The sequence below is a fragment of the Podarcis pityusensis genome (genome assembly GCF_964106645.2).
Source record: "Podarcis pityusensis genome assembly, chromosome: 10".
Taxonomy (NCBI): Eukaryota; Metazoa; Chordata; class Lepidosauria; order Squamata; family Lacertidae; genus Podarcis; species Podarcis pityusensis.
The window spans coordinates 2390518-2414256 of NC_138035.1; the positions used below are offsets into that span (position 1 = coordinate 2390518).

At 44.5% G+C, this 23739-nt stretch overlaps 4 protein-coding genes across 5 annotated transcripts in view; 3 read left to right on the forward strand and 1 right to left on the reverse strand.

Moving 5' to 3' along the window:
* Nucleotides 1–23739, forward strand: part of LOC308486315 (uncharacterized protein) — a 126644-nt gene that overhangs the window by 44251 nt on the left and 58654 nt on the right. The gene's annotated exons all lie outside the window — the stretch shown is intronic.
* The window catches only part of LOC308486366 (uncharacterized protein), a 76936-nt gene that overhangs the window by 25093 nt on the left and 28104 nt on the right, over nt 1–23739 (reverse strand). The gene's annotated exons all lie outside the window — the stretch shown is intronic.
* LOC308486368 (uncharacterized protein) overlaps nt 7699–23739 on the forward strand; it is a 42516-nt gene continuing 26475 nt past the window's right edge. Inside the window, exon 1 of the mRNA XM_081023172.1 lies at nt 7699–7837. The gene's annotated coding sequence lies outside the window, so the exon portion shown is untranslated. The remainder of the gene's footprint in view (nt 7838–23739) is intronic.
* LOC308486255 (uncharacterized protein) lies at nt 13925–22672 on the forward strand. 2 transcript variants are annotated; one of them, XM_081022861.1, is made up of 3 exons: nt 13925–14456; nt 16021–16178; nt 18349–22672. In XM_081022861.1, the coding sequence occupies exon 3, from the start codon at nt 18472–18474 to the stop codon at nt 20470–20472; it is 2001 nt and encodes a 666-aa protein (XP_080878987.1). In that variant the 5' UTR covers nt 13925–14456; nt 16021–16178; nt 18349–18471; the 3' UTR covers nt 20473–22672. The 2 variants fall into 2 exon arrangements, with proteins under 2 accessions (XP_080878987.1, XP_080878986.1); XM_081022860.1 differs by lacking the exon at nt 13925–14456 and adding an exon at nt 14889–15096.

The window sequence follows — 23739 nt, forward strand, 5'->3', positions numbered from 1 at the left end:
CGTTATCTGATAGGTGCCTTTTTGGGAGAAAGCCTGCTTGGTCCTTATGAATCTTTTCCATCAAAACTCTTTTCAGTCTTTTTGCCAAAATGTCTGCAAAGATTTTGTAATCCACATTAAGTAATGATATTGGGCGGTAGTTCTTAAGTTGAGTCTTTTCAGTCTCTGTCTTTGGTATGAGAGTAATATACGCCTCTTTCCACGACTCTGGTGCCCTTTCCCCCTCTAGAATCTCGTTACAGACCTCCTTTAACGGTTGTATCAGCCACTCCTTTAAAGCTTTATAGTATCTGGAAGTCAATCCGTCTGGTCCTGGAGATTTGCCCAGTTGCATATTCTGAATGGCACCCTCTATCTCTTGCTCTGTTATTCTCTGGTTTAGATCCACCTTGCTTTGATGAGAGATTTTTTGTAATCCATATTTTTTAAGAAATTCGTCTATGTCCTCTTCATTCTGTAGTCCTTGTGAGTATAATTTTTTAAAATAACTCAGGAAACAGTTTCTAATCTCGTTAGGTTTTGTTATATTCTTTCCATCCACTTCTAAATTTGTAACTGTGTTTAATTTCTGTCTTTTCTTCAATTGCCAAGCCAAAAGTTTACCACATTTATCTGCCGATTCAAATGTCTTTTGTCTCATTTGCTTTATCTTCCACTCAATCTCTTGATTCATCAATTCCATATATTGTGTTTGATATAACTTAATCTCTCTCAAAATCTCCTGGGACTTTGGTTTTGCTCTTAATTTTTTCTCTCCTTCTTTTATCTTTTCCAAGATCTTTTCCTTCTTCTCATTTTGCTTTCTCTTTTTTATTGAGTTTTGTTGAATCAAAAATCCTCGCATCACAGCTTTACTTGCGTCCCAGATCACTCTTTTTTCCACATCAGCCTTTAAGTTTATTTCAAAATAGTCCTTTAAAGTTTTTTTTTATATATATATATAATATTTATTAGAGTTTACAATAGAAATACATGTAACAGACAATATAGCAAATATCTTAACATAGTTTCACATTTTTTTTTTGGACTTCCTCACATCTCCTGCTCCCACTTTCATCGTTATAACTTTTTAGCAGCAATTTGTTATCTTATTTGCATTCTTATATCCCTTCTATATTTCATAGTCTTCTAGTTCTCAAAAAAGAAGAGTTATATTTTCTTAATCTCTCTTATTTTCTTAAATCATCTAAGTTAGTGGTGCTCAATTATTTATGATCTAGCATCCTGCTTAGCATTCACTCAAATTGCAATGTTTTTGTAAATAGTTCTTGAATTTCTTCCAATCCTCCTCCATCCTCTCTTCTCCCAGGTCACGGATTCTGCCAGTCATCTTGGCTAGTTCCATATAGTCTATCAGTTGCATCTGCCATTCTTCCAGTGTGGGTAGATCTTGAGTTTTCCAGTACTTTGCGAGAAGTATCCTTGCCGCTGTTGTTGCATACATAAAAAATGTCCAATCCTTCTTTACCACCCCTTGGCCGACAATACCCAAAAGAAAGGCCTCTGGTTTCTTAGTGAAGGTATACTTAAATACCTTTTTCAGTTCATTATAGATCATTTCCCAGAACGCCTTCACTTTAGGGCAAGTCCACCAGAGGTGGAAGAATGTTCCTTCGCTCTCTTTACATTTCCAACACTTATTGTCAGGCAGGTGGTAAATTTTTGCAAGTTTGACTGGGGTCATGTACCATCTGTATATCATTTTCATTACATTTTCTTTCAAAGCATTACATGCAGTAAATTTCAATCCGGTACTCCACAACCTTTCCCAGTCCTCAAACATAATATTATACCCAATGTCCTGTGCCCACCTTATCATAGCCGATTTGACCATTTCATCTTGTGTATTCCATTTTAACAGCAAGTTATACATCCTTGAAAGTACCTTAGTCTTTGGTTCTAACAATTCTGTTTCTAGTTTCGATTTCTCCACCTGGAACCCTAGTTTCTTATCATTTTTAAAAACTTCTTTAATCTGAGCATAGTGTAACCAGTCTCGCACTTTATCCTTCATTTTCTCCAAACTCTGCAATTTCCAATTGTCTCCATCTTTTTCTAATATTTCCCAATATTTAGGCCATTTAGCCTCCATATTGGGTCTTTTTCGGGCCTTAGCTTCCAAAGGTGAAAGCCACCTTGGAGTTTTATTTTCCAGCAAGTCTTTATATTTTGTCCAGACATTAAACAGTGATTTTCTGACAATATGGTTCTTAAAGGCCTTATTTGCTTTAACCTTGTCATACCATAAGTATGCATGCCATCCAAAAGCATTGTTAAACCCTTCCAAATCCAACACATCAGTGTCTTCAAGAAGTAGCCAGTCTTTTAGCCAGCAGAACGCTGCGGCCTCATAATACAACTTTAGATCTGGCAGGGCAAAGCCCCCTCTTTCTTTCGCATCGGTTAATATCTTAAACTTAATTCTGGGCTTTTTGCCCTGCCAGACAAACTTAGAAATATCTCTTTGCCACTTCTGAAAGCACTCCGTCTTGTCCAAAACCTGAAGTGTTTGAAACAAAAACAACATCTTTGGCAATACATTCATCTTAATAGCAGCAATTCGGCCTAACAAAGAAAGTTTCAATTTTGACCAACTATCTAAGTCTCTCTTAATTTCTGCCCAGCATTTTTCATAGTTATCCTTAAATAGACTTAGATTTTTTGATGTTATGTTTACCCCTAGGTATTTTACTTTTTTAACCACATTAAGTTCTGTCTCTTTCTGAAACCGTTCTGACTCTGTATCTGTTAAGTTTTTCCCCAAAACTTTAGTTTTCTGTTTATTCAATTTAAATCCAGCCACCCGACCAAAATCATTAATCAGTTGTAATACTCTTTTCGTACTAGACTCTGGCTCCTGCAAGGTCAAAACCAGGTCATCTGCAAAAGCTTTTAATTTGTATTGTTTCTGTCCGACCTGAATTCCTTCCACCAACCGGTCCCCTCTGATCATATTCAATAGCACTTCCAGAACCGAAATAAATAACAAAGGGGAAATAGGGCAACCTTGTCGTGTTCCTTTTTCAATTTTAAACTCCTCTGTAACCACATTGTTAACTATCAGTTTAGCTTTCTGCTCTGAATATATCGCCTCAATCCCATTCTCAAAACCCCGTCCCACTCCCATTTCTTTTAAGTTTCCCATCATAAATTTCCAGGAGATGTTGTCAAAGGCCTTCTCCGCATCTATAAAAATTAAAACTGCTTTTGTGTTTATATCTGTTTGCAAAAGTTCCAAAATGTCAATAATGTTCCTTGTATTAGCAAACAAATGTCTACCTGGGAGAAAGCCTGCCTGGTCCTTATGGATTACTTCATTTAAAACTTTTTTAAGTCTACTTGCCAAAATGTCTGCAAATATTTTGTAATCCACGTTTAAAAGAGAAATGGGACGATAGTTCTTAAGTTGTGTCTTTTCAGCTTCCGTCTTTGGTATTAATGTGATAAACGCTTCCTTCCACGACTCCGGTGCCCTCTTCCCCTCCAAAATTTCATTGCTGACCTCCATCAAAGGTTGTATCAAGTAGTCTTTTAATGTCTTATAGTACTTGGAGGTCAGCCCATCTGGCCCTGGAGATTTGCCCAATTGCATGTTCTGAATGGCTTGTTCAATCTCTTGTCGTGTTATTTTGCAATTCAGGATTATCCTATTTTCTTGTGACAATTTTGATAATCCATTTTTTGCCAAAAATTGTTTAATCTCAGCCTCGTCTTGCGGCCCTTGGGTGTATAGTTTTTTAAAGTATCTCTGGAAACACTTTCTAATGTCCACAGGATTCTGAATGCTTTTTCCTTCAATCTCTAAATTTGTAACTGTATTTAATCTTTGTCTTTTCTTCAACTGCCAAGCTAGCAGTTTTCCACATTTATTCGCCGACTCAAACGTTTTTTGTTTCATTAATTTGACCTTCCATTCTATTTCCTGATTTATCAATTTAGAATATTGTGTTTGATAAAGTTTAATTTCTCTCAGAGTTGGCTGTGACTTCGGATTTAGTCTTAACTTCTTCTCTAATTCTTTTATTTTATCCAGGATCTTGTCTTTTTTCTCATTTTGTGTCCTTTTCTTTACGGCATTCTGTTGTATCAAGAATCCCCTCATTACAGCTTTACTTGCGTCCCAGACGATTCTTTTTTCCACCGTAGTATTCATGTTTATCTCAAAATAGTCCTTCAAAACTTTTTGGGCCTTCTTGGTAATTTCCTGATCTCTGAACAAATTGTCATTCATTTTCCATCTAAAAGAGCCGGTTGGTAGTAATATCATATCCATCTTTACTGCATTATGGTCGGAACAGGTCTTTGGGCAGATTTCCACTTTTCTGGCCTTAGGTGCCAGGCCTCTAGATATCCATATTTGGTCGATTTTTGTCCAGGTCAGTTGGGCTTCAGAAAAGAATGTTCCCTCTCTTCCTAGTGGGTTCTTTGTCCTCCAAATGTCAATCAAATCCATATTGTCTGTCATTTCAAAAAAAGTTTTAGGTAGTCTGCCGTCTTTTGTAACATTTTGACTTTGTGACTTGTCCATGTTAGTTGATACGACCCCATTCATATCTCCCATCATTATGATGTTGTTGTAGTCCAGATAATCCAGCATAGTCTCATGCAGCTTCTTGTAAAATTCCGATTTCCCTTCGTTAGGTGCATAAATTCCTAATATCAAAAGTTTCTCTCCTTGGTGTTGTATCTCAATTGCCAAAATTCTTCCATGTTCATCTTTAAATAAGAATTTGGGTGACAGGCTCTCTTTCGCATATATCACCACGCCTCTCTTCTTCACTTTGTCCGAAGATATAAATTCCTGGCCCAATCTTTTATTTATTAACACTTTTCTGTGGAGCCTTGTCACATGTGTTTCCTGTAGGCAAATAATGTCCAATTGTTCTTTTTTTAATATATGAAATATTTTCTTCCTTTTTTCCGGAATGTTACAGCCATTTATATTCCAACTCAACAGTTGCAGAGACATCCTGAATTAATCTGATTATTTTTCAAGGGGTGGTATCTTGTTCACAGGATCTTCAGGTTCCACAGGTGCTGGTACTGCCGTTACTCCAGGCCCAGAAGGTAATTCAATTCCTTTTTGAAGGTCCTCTCCGTATGTAGACAGAAATTTGTCTCTCTCTTCCGGTGTTCTAATTTTAACCTTTTTCCCTCTAAAGGTAAAGGATATTCCTTGGGGGAATTCCCACCTAAAAGCAATTGCGTTGCTCCTTAATAATTTGGCAAGTTCAGAATAGGCGGCTCTAAGGTCCCAATCCTCTAGAGGGAGCTTAAATGTCTTTCAGAGTCTAATTTAATGTCCAAGAACCTTCAAATACAAGTATTTAGCAGAGTTGATATTAATAGACACTTTGTTTCAAACAGTGCTTACTGGTCTCCAAAAGATGTTTCAAATTAGGAGGTCTAAGTACCCTCAGATTGTTGCAAGTTCCAATACACAGTAGCCAAATCTGCAAAACTGACAGCTCAGTCTCTCAAAGCTCAGGCAGTTCCGGACCCTGGGTTTCACCTTTTAATTGTAATCCAATGAAAGAAGGATAAGTCAAATGCAAATAATAGTTCCAAGTCATAAACTTATAGTCTTTACTTTAAATTGCAGGTTCAGTGGGTGCTTAGATCAATAAAGTTAAAAGTTCTTTTTTCAGCCTCCACTTCTCCAGCTCTTTGCTTTTTAAAGTTCAATGGCAGCGGAAGACGGACTTCCTGTTTCCACGTCTCTCCGCTCTCAGCCAAGTTCAAGTCTTTTAATTCAGCTTTTAGTCTCAAATTTAAAGTGTTTCAGTCTTTACTCACGAATAAGTTGATTTTTGATTCCGGATCCAGAATTTGCAGGAAAAGGGATCAGCGCTCACCGGCAGCAGCAGCGCGGCTTCGCTCCGCAGATTGCGAAACGGCTCACAGCGCCGCCACCCCCCTCCACGCTCCGGAGCCCCTTACGGGGTTCCTTTGACGTTTGGGAGGTCGCTTCTGGCGCCCACCGAGCCTCAAGACCACAGGCTCTTGCCGCCTGTGGGTTTCCAGAGTGGGTCTCCGCTTCGCCGTAGCGGACGACCCAGTTTCTGCGGAGCCTCCTCCTCACAATTGGAAGAGGACCGCCATTGCCGTTCGCGCCGCCCCCAGAAGTCCAAAATAGTCCTTTAAAGTTTTTTGGGCCTTCATGTGGATCTCCTCATCTCGAAACAGGGTGTCATTCATCCTCCATCTAAATTGACCAGTTGTTGTAAGTTTCATTTCCATCTTCACGGCGTTATGGTCGGAGCAAGTCTTTGGGCAGATTTCTATTTTCTTAATCTTTGGAGCCATCCCACTAGTAATCCAGATTTGGTCGATTCTGGTCCAGGTCATCATTGCTTGAGAGAAAAAAGTTCCCTCTCTCTCGAGAGGGTTCCTTGTTCTCCATATGTCTATTAAGTCCATATTTTCAGTCATTTCAAAAAAGGTCTTCGGAAGTCTCCCTTCCTTGGAGATTGTCAGTCTTTGTGCCTTGTCCATGTTTGTAGAAACCACACCATTCATATCTCCCATAATTATTACATTATAATCCAAATAATCCATCAGAGTTTCATGGAGCTTCTTAAAAAATTCCGCCTTACCTTCATTTGGTGCATAAACTCCAACTATTAAATTTTTTTCTCCTTGTGCTTGTATTTCAACTGCCAGGTATCTTCCTTGTTCATCTTTAAACATCATTTTTTGGGCCCATTTCTCTTTTACATAAATCACAACTCCTCTTTTCTTAACTTTGTCCGATGAGATAAATTCTTGTCCTAGTCTTTTATTTATAAGTAGTTTCCTGTGTACCCTGGTCACATGAGTTTCTTGTAGGCAAATCAAATCCAACTGCTCTCTTTTCAAAATATGAAACACTTGACGTCTCTTCAAAGGCATGTTCAGCCCATTACAATTCCAACTAAGGAATTGCAGGGCCATCTTGTTATTTCTCAGTTGCTCCTCCTACCGCTCCAAGTTGTTGCTCTTCCTCTGATGGTGGTGGTTTGAGTCCAAACGATAAATTCAAAATATCTACTGCTCTCCTTTGTTCTGAAATTGGATCCACCGTTCCCTTCTGTAAATCCTCGTGGTTTCTCTCCAAGAACTTCTCTTTATCTTGAATTGTCTTTATTTTCACCTTCTTTCCCTTGTAATTGAAGGACAGTCCTTGTGGAAACTCCCACCTAAAGAGAATGTTGTTCTTCTTCAGCAGGTAGACCAGATCCTTATAGAAGGTTCTCAGCTCCAAGATGTATTTAGGGATGTCTTTAAAGATTTGTATAGGTGAATTTTCAATTTCCAAGGCCTTTTGGTAATGTAGTTTTAATATTTTGTCTCTTTCTTCCTTGGATCTGATTAATTAATTCAACTGAGAAATTTATTACTGAAGACACATATGCATAACCAGACCCAAAAAATAGCAAAAATGTAACTCACAGTAAAACCCTGACTTAGCATACCAAAACAGCACTCAAGTAAGAAACAGACAAGCAGAGTAGAGTAATATCAGAATATGAAGTGGAAGCAGGCGCATTTCAATACTGTAATTTATATATAATTCAATGTCAGAGTAACCCTGGGACTAGATAACAAGCCTCCAGGTGGACGTGCCCCATCTGTCCTTCACGTTCCTCTTCCGCACGGGCAGAATCTGCCTTCTGGACTGTGGGATTCACGGTTGTTCTCCTCCTCTCCATCCACCAGGGCTTGACTTCAGGTGCAGCAGAATTCCCCAGCCCCCCAAGGATTTGAGACCCATCAGCTTTCCTCACCTGGTTTAGCCGGCCGGTTGAAGCCGTTGCTTGAACCCCTGTTGCATGCTGACAGCTTCTGGAAGCCACAGGTGAGAGCTGAGTGCAGGGTGGGCACGAAGGGTGGAAAAATGACCCCAGAAGGTGCAGGACATGTCCCCCACCAAAGGAACTACTTATCCTGAACACCCCATGACATTTAGATTCAGGTAGGTAGCCTTGTTGCACACTTAATCAGATACACTGACATAGATGTCACCAGACCCTTGTATATCGTGGGAGGGTGGGGTGGGGTTTTTCTCAGAAGGGTACTCCTACTACGGTCTCCCACTACCCATCACTGTATGAAGAAGTGTGCATGCACACGAAAGCTTATACCTAGAACAAACTTAGTTGGTCCCTAAGGTGCTACTGGACTATTTTTGTTACTTTTTTACTTCAACTGTGTCAGACCAATATGGCTGCCTAGCATTAAGTACAGTTATCTCCTTGCCTTGAATATCCTGCTTCTCAGTGCCAGATTAGGATAGTCCTCTGTCAGAAGACAAGCACAGGATCAGGCAGCACATCATCATTATAAAGAACCATTGGGGTGGGTGCTTCCGCCTGGGATTCCCATGTGCCATCTGCTTTCCTTCTGCTTCTCTGCTCTCTCCATGCAATGTGAGGCATGTAGAGAGAGGTCCATCTCCAAGAACAGGAGCTTCCCTGAGCACCCATTCAGCTGACCCCAAGCACCAAGCCTTGTCACTAGTTCTCTGACTGACCCAGACCACAGTCCCCAGAAAAGACGTAGACCTGGGTCTCCCAAAATGGTCCATATGGACCTCCTGAGGTCAGTGGGACTGTGCAGGGGATTCATGAAGATCTAGAGGTGGAAACAGGGGCAACCACTTGATTTGAAAGGCATTCTCAGAGCACAACGGTATTCCAAGATCATGCTGTGTTATTAAAGATGATTTAGGGTTATGAAAGGTTGCTGATGCATTACTACCATTTGACATCATACCATTTTCATTTCCTAAAAATTGGGAACATGGGGAGGACATGGGAGAATGTAGGAGATGTTGAAATAAGAGAAGGTGCTAATGGTGGTTGATGTGTTCTCTTTCCCTTTGTTCTCTTTCTTGAAACCCAAACAGGATTTCCTTTCTGCCCACTCTGAAAAAGGTGATGGAGAAGACAGAATTGCAGGGGACAGGGCACCTTTCATTTCATTAGGAATAGCCATTAAAATGTGTGAAATATGCTTCACTGAATGAGCACACATAGTTCACATCAACGAACACAAAAAGGACAGAACCCATTTAAAGGTATGGAGTGCGAAAAGAGCTTCTCTTTCAATGCAACACTTAGAACACACCAGCGGACTCACAGAGAGAGAAAACGCTTTAAGTGCAGGGAGTGTGGGAAGAACTTCAGTCATAGTGGACACCTCAATATACATCAACGGACACACACAGGGGAGAAACCATATAAATGTATGGAGTGTGAAAAGAGCTTTAGTGATAGTGGAACCCTAAGAAGACATCAACGGACTCACACAGGGGAGAAACCATTTAAATGTATGGAGTGTGAAAAGAGCTTTAGTGATAGTGGAAAGCTGAGATCACATGAACGGACTCACACAGGGGAGAAACCATATGAATGTATGGAGTGTGGAAAGGTTTTCAGTCAGAATGGAAGCCTTAGATCACATCAACGGACTCATACAGGGGAGAAACCATTTAAATGCATGGAGTGTGGAAAGAGCTTCAATCAGAGTGGAAACCTTAGAAATCATCAACGGACTCATACAGGGGAGAAACCATTTAAATGCATGGAGTGTGGAAAGAGCTTTAGTGATAATGGAAACCTTAGAAATCATGAACGGATTCACACAGGGGAGAAACCATATAAATGTATCGATTGTGGAAAAAGATTTAGTGATAATGGAAACCTTAAAAAACATCAACGGTCTCACACAGGGATGAAACCATTTAAATGCATGGAGTGTGGAAAGAGCTTCAGTCAGAGTGGAGACCTTAGAAATCATCAACGGACTCACACAGGGGAGAAACCATATAAATGTATGGAGTGTGGAAAGAGCTTTAGGGTTAATGGACACCTTAGACAACATCAACAGACTCACACGGGATAAACCATTTAAAGGTATGGACTGTGGAAGGAGCTTCAGTCAGAGTGGAACCCTTGATTTATGTCAACAAACTCACATAAAATACAAACCATATAAATATCAGGAAAGTAGATAAAGGTTCATTCTTAGTGGAAGTTCAGAATCAACAGACTTATGGACAGAAAGAACCTTAAGAGTTGAAACCCTTCAAACCATCAACAAACTCAGAGAGGAGAAGCAGTTTAAATGAAAAGACTGCAAAAAGTGCTTTATTTATAACGGAGTATTTAAGGAACATCCCGGGACTCTCACATGGGAGAACCCATTTAGATGTATGGAGTGTGGGACATCTTCCTCTCAGAGTCCACTCTGAGCAATTAACTCAGCAGGAAATCATTCCTACAAGCATGAGGTATATGTGAAGCTCTTGTGTTTATATGTAAAACTGTATAATAATGAAATAATGAAGGCAACATCTCACAATGGTGAGTATAATTTTAGATGACAGTACCTTTGGTTTTTGCACCAAACTCTGTCAACCCCCCCCCCCACCGCATGATCTCCAAGCACTGCTTCTTCACCAGAACTTCATCGCTGCCTCCTGCCCTGCGCGTTCTGAAGAAAACTTGAAATACTGAAATTGAATGGGAGCTTTCCCCCCAAAGCCTAATTTCAAGAGGGGGAAGGGGGGCTGCAGGTACCAGGAAAGTCTCCTGGGGGGCCCACCTTCACTCATGAACCCCATGGGGCAACCCCAGAGCTCCTGCTCATTCTGGGGACCCACAAGGGAAGATGGTCCCAGAAGTTTTGCTTCAATCATGCTTCTCAGGAGTTTTCCTAGCAGAGGACCACAGTGCTGTGGCTGTTGTTGTTGTCATGGACTGGCTAGTGAGGGTGGGGAGGTACCAGCTGGGGACCCACAAGGGAGGAAGGCTCAGATCCTGGGTACTGGTGGTTGCATGAGCTGAAAGAAGGAGAAAATGGAGCAGACCGGAAGGGGAGATGTTGCAAGCTGAGGAGGAAACAGGGTTTGGTGAGCGGGAAGAGTCTGGGGCAGAGAGCAGTTCAGGCTCAGAGGGAGGAGAGGAGGGGGCCAGGAGACCCAGAGGAGGCCAGCTGCTGAAGCATCCAGGGAGACTCCCCCTCCTGCTGCAGCCAGCTCCCCTCTCCCCTGGTCTCCTAGAGCACAGAACGAAACCCTGTTCAGACCCCATGAGCTTGTACGTTATATTAATGGGCGTAGGGTTTTTTTTTCCCAACATGCATCACTTTAATCTCATTGACAATGAATTGTATTTTCTGCCCATTCACCGTGTTTGGAGAGGTCCTTGCAATATCTCTTTGTTTGAACAACCCTGGACAATTTGCTGCCATGAGCAAACTTTGCCCCCTCCCTTCTCACTCCTAACTCTAGATCATTTATGAACAAGTTGAAAAGCCACAGGTCCCAATACTGATCTTGAGGGGACTCCGCTTTCTGCTCCTCTCCATTCAGAGAACTGTCCCTTTATTAGTACATGTTCCCCCCTCCCTCCTTCCTTCTGCACAGTGAAGGGAACCCTGCAGAAAAGTTCTGGGGTGAATTTCGCTTCCCCACACATCCAACACTGGTCAGCATTCAGGGAAATGGACGAGGAAAGCTGGCCACAATCCAAGAGACTGAGGTCAGCAGAAAGAGAAGCAAAGCCTACTCAAAGGGAAACCTCTTCAGCTTCCAGCCTTTCTGCTCCCACCATGGCTGAAGAAGACTTGCCATTTGGGAACGGCACAGCTGAATGGAATCCCCACAATCGCTCCTGCTGGAGGAATAGGGGCATTGACCCCTATAATCAAAGGGGATGGCCAGTGATAAGGAAAATCCCGGGTTGAGAGGGCCCAGCTCGTTGGGGTGCAAGTCCCCCATGAGTCTGTGAGGTCAGTGAAAGAAGGAAGTTCCAGCCAAGTACAGTGGTACCTCGAATTACAAACAGCTCATGTTACAAACGCTTCACATTACAAACTCCGCTAACCTTGAAGAGTTACAGACCTCTGGAATGAATTAAGTTCATAACTAGAGGTACCACTGTAATCTGGAGCAAACTGGCGATCAGTAGACCTCAATCTTTATTGTTGTGCAAGAGATTCCCACACAGAGCAAGAACCCTGAGCCTGGGGTGACATCAACCTTTATAACTCCCCCCCCCTTCACTCAGATTTATTCATAGTAGCATCTTCACTAGTATGTCACAAGTGGGGAGGAGTATCAAAGGGTTACACAAGTTCAGCAGTTCATCCTTCTACCAGATACATCTCCGGACACCTCTCAAGTACCCACCACCCAGAGAACAATAAAACTATCGACATACATCCTTGCGCTCAGGTCTTCTCCTGAGATGGGCTTTCAGAACACCTGGCTTGGTCAGCTGCCTCTGTGGAAGTCTGTTCTCGCCCCTTGGTCACTCCCTGGGTGGGGTGAAGTGTACGTGCTCTCATGCTCAGGGGATTATGGCAGGAGGCCCTGTTCTCACTGCCTACGTGACTATCCGCTCGCTTCGAGGGCCATGGAGGAGGGTGAAGCCTAAATTCACCTTAAAATGGCGTCGGAATGGGAAGAATTGGTTATAGAATGGCTATTATATGAATTTGCAAAGTTAGGTATCTTTCCCTGAGCTGTCAAGCTGAAAGGATACATTCAGACACAATCTTTGTAACAGTGTAGCAACTTTAGGCAATTGAAACCAAAATGGATACATTTCATATACTTTGTCCATAGTCAGAGCAGGAGGAGGGCGCTGAGACAATCGTGCAAAGGCTGAGCTGAATGGCTGGTTTGCAGACAGTTTCAGCCGTCTACGGATTCCCCTATTGGCTAGCTGTCAAAACAAAGCGCTCTTGATTGGTGAGTTTCAGTTATTCATAAATCCCATTCATAAAACACAAAGTCCGTAAATCCCATTAATAAAATACAGATGCCGTGTTTTCCTGTATTTATACGATGTGTGTGTTGTTCTTGTGCGACTGAGGAGAGAGGGGTTTTCGACCCAGGGCATAATGTCAGATGGTAAACACACACCCCCTTGTAATTTCCGTAACACCAGGACAGAATTCCCCCACTCTTGTCACATGCAGCTTGGCTCACATGCCAGAGCCACCTGGAGGGCATGACTACAATTCCCATCATCCCTGACCACTGGTCTTGCTAGCTCAGGGTGATGGGAGCTGTAGTCCAAAAGCAGCTGGGGACCCAAGTTTGGGAAACCCTGTTCTCCCTGAAGGACAAAGGGGGGTTCACTTGCATCAGAGCGTCAGGTGAGCCCTGCAGGATCAGGCCCAAGGGGCCCCTGTCCTCCCAGGGGCCAAGCAGGGGCCTCTTCTGGGAAGCCCACCGGCAGCACTTGAGCACCAGAGAAGGGGGGAGGCGCATTTCTTCTAGGGACACATTTCAGGGGTCCCCACAGTGCCCCCCAGCCTGGCTCCACTCTGCCAGGGCAGCTGCGTTTTGTTTCGCTGCAGGTGAGCCTGCCCCCTGCAATGTGGGGCTCTTAAGGGAACTTTGGGGGGGGCGGAGGGGCTGCAGCTTCCGCGCACTTGCGAAGCAGCCCTAGGAGCGGAGGGGAGGCAGGCAGCAGGAGGGCGATGGGGAGGAACCAGCGAGAAGGAGCTTCTGGAGCCTGGGCAGCCCCCTCCCCGCCTGCTCCCTGAAGGTTTCCCGAGCCCCCCCCCCTTTTTCATTTCAAGGATTGGGGGACCTCAGCATCCAGGGGTTGCCTTGCTGGGGGGCGCTATTTGGTTTGCTGACTGTAGGAGTCACAATCCTGTCACATTGTGTTGTGTCTGGCTTTTAGGTAAGGGGGTGAGGCTCAGGTGGGAAAGAGTTGAGAAGGAAAATATCCCGGGGTGCGGATTTACTCCGCTGCCCAGCTCCTCAGGGTGCCACTCCCAGCAGATCTCTCCGGTCAGCAAAAGAAGGAGAATCCAGCCAAGTTAAAGAAGCTAACAGTGGTCAGTTGACCTGATCTTTATGTGTTGCAACAAGGTTCAAACACACAAAAAGTAGGAACATATGGTTGCATGAACTTTTAAGGATTTTACCCCCTTCCCCATAATAAATTTTCCAACAACTTCATCGATACATGACATGGGGTTTCCCCCCAAAAATTTTTCTCCCCATTTCCCACAATACATTTTTCAACAGCATCATAGATGCATCAGAAATATGTCACAAAGTAGGAGTCTTTGGCGTTTAGAAACATGAGCCTGTCACCCACCCCGTCAATAACCCCAATTTCCCAAACCTTTTAACTACCCTCTTCCCCAAAGAACGTAATAGTATTTACCCATCCCCCAGCTGAAAGGCTTTCCTGCCCTTCTCCTTTCAAAGTATCAGGATTCAATCCGCCATCCCGATGGATTTCTGTCTGGGGCATGTGCTGCCCTTGATCGCCTCCTGCCTGCTAAGGGATTATGGAGTCAGGGGGAGCCCTGGATCCCCTAATTGGAGAGGAGTCATTAGACTTTGGAAGCAAGGAAACCGGTCAAACCGTAGAATTTTGGAAATTATTTGACATTTCTTCAGCTTTCTATATTGGATAGTCGAGGAAACAGTCCGATTCACGGTATCCGCTTCTGGCTACAATTGTATCGGCTGCTTTTCTGAGCCTCTTGGCTGTTGTGCAGGGACGGGGCCTGTGTCCACGGTCATTGTCCTGGCCTTAGTCAGAGGCTGTGGTGGGGAGCTGGGATTTGGGGGGAGTCGCTTAGCTGCCCCCCTCCATTCCTCGTTTGAACAGCACCAAGACCTAAAACACGGAGGGATCTAAGCTCGTGGGGTGGGGGAGGGGAAGATGTTGCACTTGTGGGGGGGACCCCTCTTTGCAGCTGGATCTCCGGGATCAGCCCCTCCCCCGCTCACCTGATCCCCAGAAGGAAGACGGGAGGGGGGAACCTTCCTCTCCCCCCCCCAATTCTATCCCTCCCGGCACATCCTCCTCTCACCCCGCCCCCACAACCCCAGATCCCGCCCCCAAACATCCCACCCCTTCCTCCTCCTCCTCCAATCCGGCTTCTGCATAAGGAATGGGGGGGTGAGCCCCTTCCCACCCTGCCTTCTTCTCCCTGAAGTGGAGCTTCCACTCCGGATTGCTGCTCTGCCCCGTAGCTCTAGGGAGGCGCTTTCGGAAAGGGGAGGGAGAAGGCAGGGGACCCCCCCCCCCGTGGATGTTGCAGGAAAGGAGAATTGGGAGCGAGGACAAAGAGGTAAGGGCTCGCGGGGGGCGGAGAGGGGAGAAAAGGACCCAGAGACCCCCGCCAGCTCCCCCAAGCGCCTTCTGTGGGGCCTGGATTCCGGCACGCGTGCTGCGAAGGGGCGAATATGGGGCGCCCACCCACGAGGACTCCCTGGCCCCGTTTACCCCGCGCAGGCATCCCTGGGGCGCGGAGAGAAGCCAGGATAGAGACCCCCCTGTCTCTCCCCGGCTCGTCTTGGGGGGGCAAAAGGGGCGGAGAGATGGGTCGCGCCTGGCAAGGGGTGAGCCAAGGGGTCGTCTGGATGCAGGGGAGACTCCGGGAGAAAGGGAGGAGGTCGGGGAAGTAGGGGGAGAAGGGAGGGGGCATCCCCGAGTCAGGGAAGCGCAGCAATGGGGGGGGGGGGAGGGAGATAGGAAGACCAGTCTTTGGGGGGGGCGCGTCTCCATCGTGGCTTCCTTGAGGAATCTCCGGAGGGGCCGCCTTGGCTTCTCCCTCCCGCCCAGCAATCGCCCCCCCCCTTCAAGGCTACCAGAGAGGGATCCCTGGAAAGTGGGGGTCCAGTCCCCCTCCCTAGCCTTCCTGCAATCTCCATCCTCTTTCCACCCCATAAGCCCCTGCCCTGTCCAGACGCAGCAATTCTGCCCAGTCCAACCATTAGTCCCCTGGAGAGGAGAGGAAATCCGGAGAGGAAGAGGGGAGGGGAGGGGGGAGGCCTTCTCAGAAGCGGCTCTTTGTTCCCGCAATCCCACCCAGGAAGCAGCCAGAAACCTTTTCCTCTCTCTCAGGCTTCCATCTTTATTGTCTTTTCCACTGAGGATGAGGATAATGTACACCTGTCATCAGAAACAGGGGTGCAGAGTCCATGGAATGGCTCTCAGGATTGATGCAGAAGTTGCACCTCCAAAGCATTTCTGTTCCCCCTATTCTTTGTAGGCAATGTCAGAGTGACTGACAAGCTGAGATCCGATGACAGTGACTGCATGAATCTTCCCAGTCAAAGGACCCATTTTCATGATAGACAGTGCCTGTGGCTGGAGGCTCTACACACAGGATGTGCCTGTGCAGGCCAAAGACTGCCACTATTAGCACAGGTGAGGTGTGTGTCATTCCCAAATTTACAGACTGTATGTGAATGAGAGTTTGTGGGTGGGATTATAATGTACGGCAACCCTGTGATTTTCTCCACCCATAACATTTCATGAGCTGATATTGCAGTACGAATTCCAAAATAACTACAAAAAAAATCACACGATAATAATAATAGTACAGTGGTACATCGGGTTAAGAAGTGAATTCGTTCTGCAGGTCCACTCTTAATCTGAAACTGTTCTTAACCTGAAGCACCACTTTAGCTAATGGTGCCTCCTGCTGCCGCCACGCCGCCAGAGAAGGATTTCTGTCCTCATCCTGAAGCAAAATTCTTAACAAAAGGTACTATTTCTGGGTTAGCAGAGTCTGTAACCTGAAGCGCCTGTAACCTGAGGTACCACTCTAGACGTTATAGTATTAGTATTTTCCCCCAGCCGCTCTGGGCAGCTTACAGTACATATAGGTAAAGGTAAAGGAAAAGGGACCCCTGACCATTAGGTCCAGTTGTGGCCGACTCTGGGGTTGCGGCGCTCATCTCGCTTTTTTGGCCGAGGGAGCCGGCGTACAGCTTCCGGGTCATGTGGCCAGCATGACTAAGCCGCTTCTGGCAAACCAGAGCAGCACACAGAAACGCCGTTTACCTTCCCACCGGAGTGGTATCTATTTATCTACTTGCACTTTGACGTGCTTTCGAACTGCTAGGTTGGCAGGAGCAGGGACCGAGCAACGGGAACTCAGCCCATCGTGGGGATTCAAACTGCCGACCTTCTAATCGGCAGGTCGTAGGCTCTGTGGTTTAACCCACAGCACCACTCGCATCCCTACAGTACATATACTGTACAAGACAGTAAAACATCAAACATTAAAAACCTCCTGATACAGCTGTCTTCTAAATGTCAGATAGTTGCCTACTTCCTTGCCCTCGGAAGGAAGGGCATTCCATGGGGTAGGAGGCCCTCTGCCTGGTTCCCTGGAACATCACTTCTAACGGCAAGGGAACCAGCAGAAGACCCTCGGAGGCGGACCTCCCTGTCCGGACTGAGCAATGGGGGTGAAGATGCTCTTTCAGGACCACAGGGCTAAGGCTGATGAGGGCTTGAGGTTGCAGATCTTGCTCCTCCATAATGATCGATGAATAGTTAGCAGAGTAGGAGTAAACACAGAGGCAGCAAAAAAATAATTCAGCTGAGAAATTTATTACTGAAGACACATAAGCATAACAGGACCCAAAAAATAGCAAAAATGTAACTCACAGTAAAACCCTGACTTAGCAAACCAAAACAGCACTCAAGTAAGAAACAGACAAACAGAGTAGAGTAATATCAGAATATGAAGTGGGAGCAGGCGCGTTTCAATACTGTAATTTATATATAATTCAATGTCAGAGTAACCCTGGGACTAAATAACAAGCCTCCAGGTGGACGTGCCCCCTCTGCCCTTCACTTTCCTTTTCAGCACACGCAGAATCAACTGTGTCAGACTAATATGGCCACCTACCATTAACTACAGTTATCTCCTTGCCTTGAATATCCAGCTTTTCAGTGCCAGATTAGGATAGTCCTGTGTCAGAAGACAAGCAGAGGATCAGGTAGCACATCATCATTATAAAGAACCATTGGGGTGGGTGCTTCCGCCTGGGATTCCCATGTGCCAGCTGCTTTCCTTCTGCTTCTCCTGCTCTCTCCATGCAATGTGAGGCATGTAGACACAGGTCCATCTCCAAGAACAGGAGCTTCCCTGAGCACCCATTCAGCTGATTCCAAGCACCAAGCCTTGTTACTAGTTCTCTGACTGACCCAGACCACAGTTCCCAGAAAAGATGTAGACCTGGGTCTCCCAAAATAGTCCATATGGACCTCCTGAGGTCAGTGAGACTGTGCAGGTGATTCATGAAGATCTAGAGCTGGAAACAGGGACAACCACTTGATTGGAAAGGATTTCCCACAGGACAACAGTATTCCAAGGTCATGCTGTGTTATTAAAGATGATTGAGGATTATGAAAGTTTGTTGATGCATTACTATCATTTGACATCATACCATTTTCATTTCCTAAAAATTGGGAACATGGGGAGGACATGGGAGAATATAGGAGATGCTGAAATAAGAGAAGGTGCTAATGGCGGTTGATGTGTGCTTTTTTTTCTGTGTTCTCTTTCCTGAAACCCAAACAGGATTTCCTTTCTGCCCACTCTGAAAAAGGTGATGGAGAAGACAGAATTGCAGGGAACAAGGCACCTTTCGTTTCATTAGGAATAGCCATTAAAATGTGTGAAATGTGGAATATGCTTCACTGAATGAGCACACATAGTTCACATCAACGAACACAAAAAGCAAAGAACTCATTTAAAAGTATGGAGTGCGGAAAGAGCTTCTCTTTCAATGCAAAACTTAGAACACACCTGCGGACTCACACAGAGAGAAAATGTTTTAAGTGCAGGGAGTGTGGGAAGAACTTCAGTCAGAGTAGACACCTTACACAACATCAGCGGACTCACACAGGGGAGAAACCGTTTCAGTGTATGGAGTGTGAAAAGAGCTTTAGTGATAGTGGAAGCCTTAGGAACCATCAACGGACTCACACAGGGGAGAAACCATATAAATGCATGGAGTGTGGAAAGAGCTTCAGTTATAGTGGAAACCTTAGATCACATCAACGGACTCACACAGGGGAGAAACCATATGAATGTCTGGAGTGTGGAAAGAGCTTTAATGGTAGTGGAAACCTTAGAAGACATCAACGGACTCACACAGGGGAGAAGCCATTTACATGCATAGAGTGTGGAAAGAGCTTCAGTCAGAGTGCAGATCTTAGATCACACCAACGGACTCACACAGGGGAGAAACCATATAAATGTATGGAATGTGGAAAGTGTTTTCGTGATAGTGGAAGCCTTAGATCACATCAACGGGCTCACACAGGGGAGAAACCATTTCAATGTATGGAGTGTGGAAAGTGTTTTCGTGATCGTGGAAGCCTTAGATCACATCAACGGGCTCACACAGGGGAGAAACCATTTCAATGTATGGAGTGTGGAAAGAGTTTTAGTGATAGTGGAAGCCTTAGATCACATCAACGGGCTCACACAGGGGAGAAACCATATGAATGTATGGAATGTGGAAAGAGCTTCAGTCAGAGTGGAACACTTAAAAAACATCAACAGACTCACACAGGGGAAAAACCATTTAAATGCATGGAGTGTGGAAAGGACTTCAGTCAGAGAGGAACACTTAAAAAACATCAACAGACTCACACAGGGGAGAAACCATTTCAATGTATAGAGTGTGGAAAGAGTTTCCGTTGTAATACAAGCCTTAGATCACATCAACAGACTCATACAGGGGAGAAACCATTTAAATGTATTGAGTGTGGAAAGAGCTATAGTATTAGTGGAAGCCTTAGATACCATCAATGGACTCACACAGGGGAGAAACCATATAAATGTATAGAGTGTGGAAAGAGTTTCCGGTGTAATACAAGCCTTCGAACACACCAACGGAGACACACAGGGGAGAAACCATTTCAATGTATGGAGTGTGAAAAGAGTTTTAGTAATAGTGGAAGCCTTAGAAGACATCAACAGACTCACACAGGGATGAAACCATATAAATGTATGGAATGTGGAAAGAGCTTCAGTCAGAAAGCAGACCTTAAAAAACATCAACAGATTCACACAGGGGAGAAACCATATGAATGTATGGCGTGTGGAAAGAGCTTCAGTCAGAGTGCAAACCTTAGATCACATCAACAAAGTCACACAGGGGATAAACCATTTAAATGTATGGAGTGTGGAAAGAGTTTCCGTTGTAATACAAGCCTTAGATCACATCAACGGACTCATACAGGAGAGAAACCATTTACATGTGTGGAGTGTGGAAAGAGCTTCAGTTATAGTGGAAACCTGAGAATACATCAACAGACTCACATAGGTAAGAAACCATTTAAATGTATGGAGTGCGGAAAGACCTTTGGTGATAATGAAAATCTTAGAACACATCAACGGACACACACACGGGAGAAACCACTTCAATGTATGGAGTGTGAAAAGAGTTTTAGTAATAGTGGATGTCTTAGGAAACATCAACAGACTCACACAGGGGAGAAACCATTTCAATGTATGGAGTACAGTAAATACTTCACTCAGAGTGGAAATCTTAGAAAACATCAGCAACACACAGGGGAGAAACCATTTAAAGGTATGGACTGTGGAAGGAGCTTCAGTCAGAGTGGAACCCTTGATTTTTGTCAACAAACTCACACAAAAGACAAACCATATAAATATCAGGAAAGTAGATAGAGGTTCACTCTTAGTGGAAGTTCAGAATCAACAGACTTATGGACAGAAAGAACCTTAAGAGTTGAAACCCTTCAAACCATCAACAAACTCAGAGAGGAGAAGCAGTTTAAATGAAAAGACTGCAAAAACTGCTTTATTTATAACGGAGTATTTAAGCAACATCCCGGGACTCTCACATGGGAGAACCCATTTAGATGTATGGAGTGTGGGACATCTTCCTCTCAGAGTCCACTCTGAGCAATTAACTCAGCAGGAAATCATTCCTAAAAGCATGAGGTATATGTGAAGCTCTGGTGTTTATATGTGAAACATTATAATAATGAAATAATGAAGGCAGCATCTCACAATGGTGAGTATAATTTTAGATGAAAGTACCTTTGGTTTTTGCACCAAACTCTGTCATTCTCCCACCGCATGATCTCCAAGCACTGCTTCTTCACCAGAACTTCATCGCTGCCTCCTGCCCTGCGCGTTCTGAAGAAGACTTGAAATACTGAAATTGAATGGGAGATTCCCCCCCCCCCAGCCTAATTTCAAGAGAGCGAAGGAGGGGTGCAGGTACAAGGAAAGTCTCCTGGGGGGCCCACCTTCACTCTTGAACCCCAGGACAATCTACTGCCATCAGCAAACTTTGCCCCCTCCCTGCTCCCTCCTAAGTCTAGATCATTTATGAACAAGTTGAAAAGCCGCAGGTCCCAATACTGATCTTGAGGGGACTCCGCTTTCTGCTCCTCTCCATTCAGAGAACTGTCCGTTTAGTCTCTTGGTGCTTCAGAAGGAGGGCTGCCTCCACCTGGGGAGGCGCATTTCTTCTAGGGGCGCATTTCTTGGGTCCCCACGGTGCCCCCCAGCCTGGCTTCACTCAGCCAGGGCAGCTGCATTTTGTTTCGCTGCAAGTGAGCCTGCCCCCTGCAACGTGGGGTCTTAAAGGAACTTCATGGGGGGGGGAATCAGCGAGAAGGAACTTCTGGGTCCTGTGCAGCCCCCTCCCTGCCTGCTCCCTTCTGGTTTCCTGAGCCCCTCCCTTTTTCATTTCAAGGACTGTGGGTCCTGCACAGCCCTCAGGGCACCTAAGCATCGGGGGGGGGAGCTATTTTGTTTGCTGAGGGCAGGAGTCACAATCCTGACACACTGCAGGATGTCTGGGTTTTAGGTAAGGCAATGAAGCTCAGGTGGAAAAGATGTGATAGGGGAAATATCCTGGGGTGTGGATTTTGTTTTATTTTTAATCATTTTTATTGATTTTCCAAAAAAATATTGAGTGTTCACTGGAAGGACAGATCCTGAAGCTGAGGCTCCAAGACTTTGGCCACCTCATGAGAAGAGAAGACTCCCTGGAAAAGACCCTGATGTTGGGAAAGATGGAGGGTGCAAGGAGAAGGGGACGACAGAGGAGGAGATGGTGGGACAGTTTTCTCGAAGCTACCAGCATGAGTTTGATCAAACTGCGGGAGGCAGTGGAAGACAGAAGGGCCTGGCGTGCTCTGGTCCAGGGGGTCACGAAGAGGCGGACATGACTAAACAACTAAACAACAAATATCAAGATGTGGAAAAATGGATACAAAATGTGGAAAATATGGAAACAACAAGGATAAGCAGGACTAAGATGTGGAGATCTGCTCCAGAGATCCAGACTGTGGGGAGCCCCAAGAAATTAATAAATACAATTTGGACTATAATTTGATCTTTTTTAACCCCAAGGTGGTTGTCACCAATGGAAGCAAAGGCTCAGAAAAAGCTCAATATGTAGGCCAAATGGCCGAAATATTGGGAAATTTTGGAACAAGAAGGAGACAAATTGAAATTGCAGAGTTTTGAGAAATTAAAAGACAAAGTGTGAGACTGGCTTCATTATTATCAGATAATGGAGGCATACAATTTGGATAAGAAAATTGGCTTCCAGGTGGAAAAATCAAAACTAGAAACAGAACTGTTAGAACCCAAAACTAAGATTTTGTCAAAGATGTATAACTTGCTGTTGAAATGGAATACTCAGGATGAAACGGTGAAATCTGCTATGATTAAATGGGCACAAGATGTTGGACATAATATTATGTTTGCTGACTGGGAACAGTTGTGGACTACAGGTATGAAATTTACGGCATGTAATGCCCTAAGAGAGAATATTATGAAAATGATATACAGGTGGTACATGACACCAGTCAAGCTTGCAAAGATCTATCATTTGCCCAATAATAAATGTTGGAAATGTAAAGAAAACGAAGGTACATTCTTTCACCTTTGGTGGACGTGCCCAAGGATTAAGGCTTTCTGGGAGATGATCTATAATGAATTGAAAAAGGTATTTAAATATACCTTCTTGAAGAAACCAGAGGCCTTTCTCCTAGGCATGGTCGGCCAATTGGTGCCAAAGAAGGATAGAACTTTTTTTATGTATGCCACAACAGCAGCAAGAATACTCATTGCAAAGTACTGGAAGACACAAGATCTACCCACCTTGGAAGAATGGCAGATGATGGTGATGGACTATATGGAACTGGCAGAAATCACTGGCAGAATCCAAGACCAGGGAGAAGAGTCGGTGGAAGAAGATTGGAAAAAGTTCAAAGACTATTTACAGAAATATTGTAAAATTAATGAATGTCAGAATGATGTTGGATAGAAACTAAGTGGTTTTGAGCTGTAATGTTATAAGGGAATATGAAAAAATGGACTATTAATAAGCAAAAATCTAATGTTACAATACTTTAAGATTGAAGACTAGGATAAACAAAGAGGGGAGGGATTTGCTGAACTAACAAACTGAATTGGAATACAGAAAAGGGAGGCGTGAGGAGGTCCGGGAAATAAGCAAATGAAAGATAAGTGATTGAAAGACTGAATTGTTTTTAACTACTTTTATTTTGTATTTTTCTTTTTTCTGTTTCTTTTTTGTAATATTTTGAAAATCCTAATAAATATCTTTAAAAAATATATATATAATTTGATCTTTTTTATTCTTGTTTTTTATTTTTTAATTGAAGTATTATGATTGGGTATTTAATTGGGGTGTGGGTATTTAACTGAGGTGAACCAAAGCGGTGGCGGTGGGGGCAGGCCACCCCAGTGCCCACGCCTTTGCCACCTTGCTCTCGGCTGGAGGAGGCAGGCAGGGAAGAAGACGGGGCGGAATGGAGGCAGGTGAGCCAACAAGTGAGGGGGCAGAGTTGGCTGCTGGGGGGGGGATGCACTTGAGCTGCTGCCTCTTGAGTTGCTCTGTCTGTCAGGTTTCCCTCCTGTGCCCCCCCCCCAAGCAGGGCTCCCGTG

What these genes read in the sequence shown, in the direction of transcription:
- LOC308486255 (XM_081022861.1), top strand. Translation starts at nt 18,472, where the DNA reads ATGAGCACACATAGTTCACATCAACGAACACAAAAAGCAAAGAACTCA.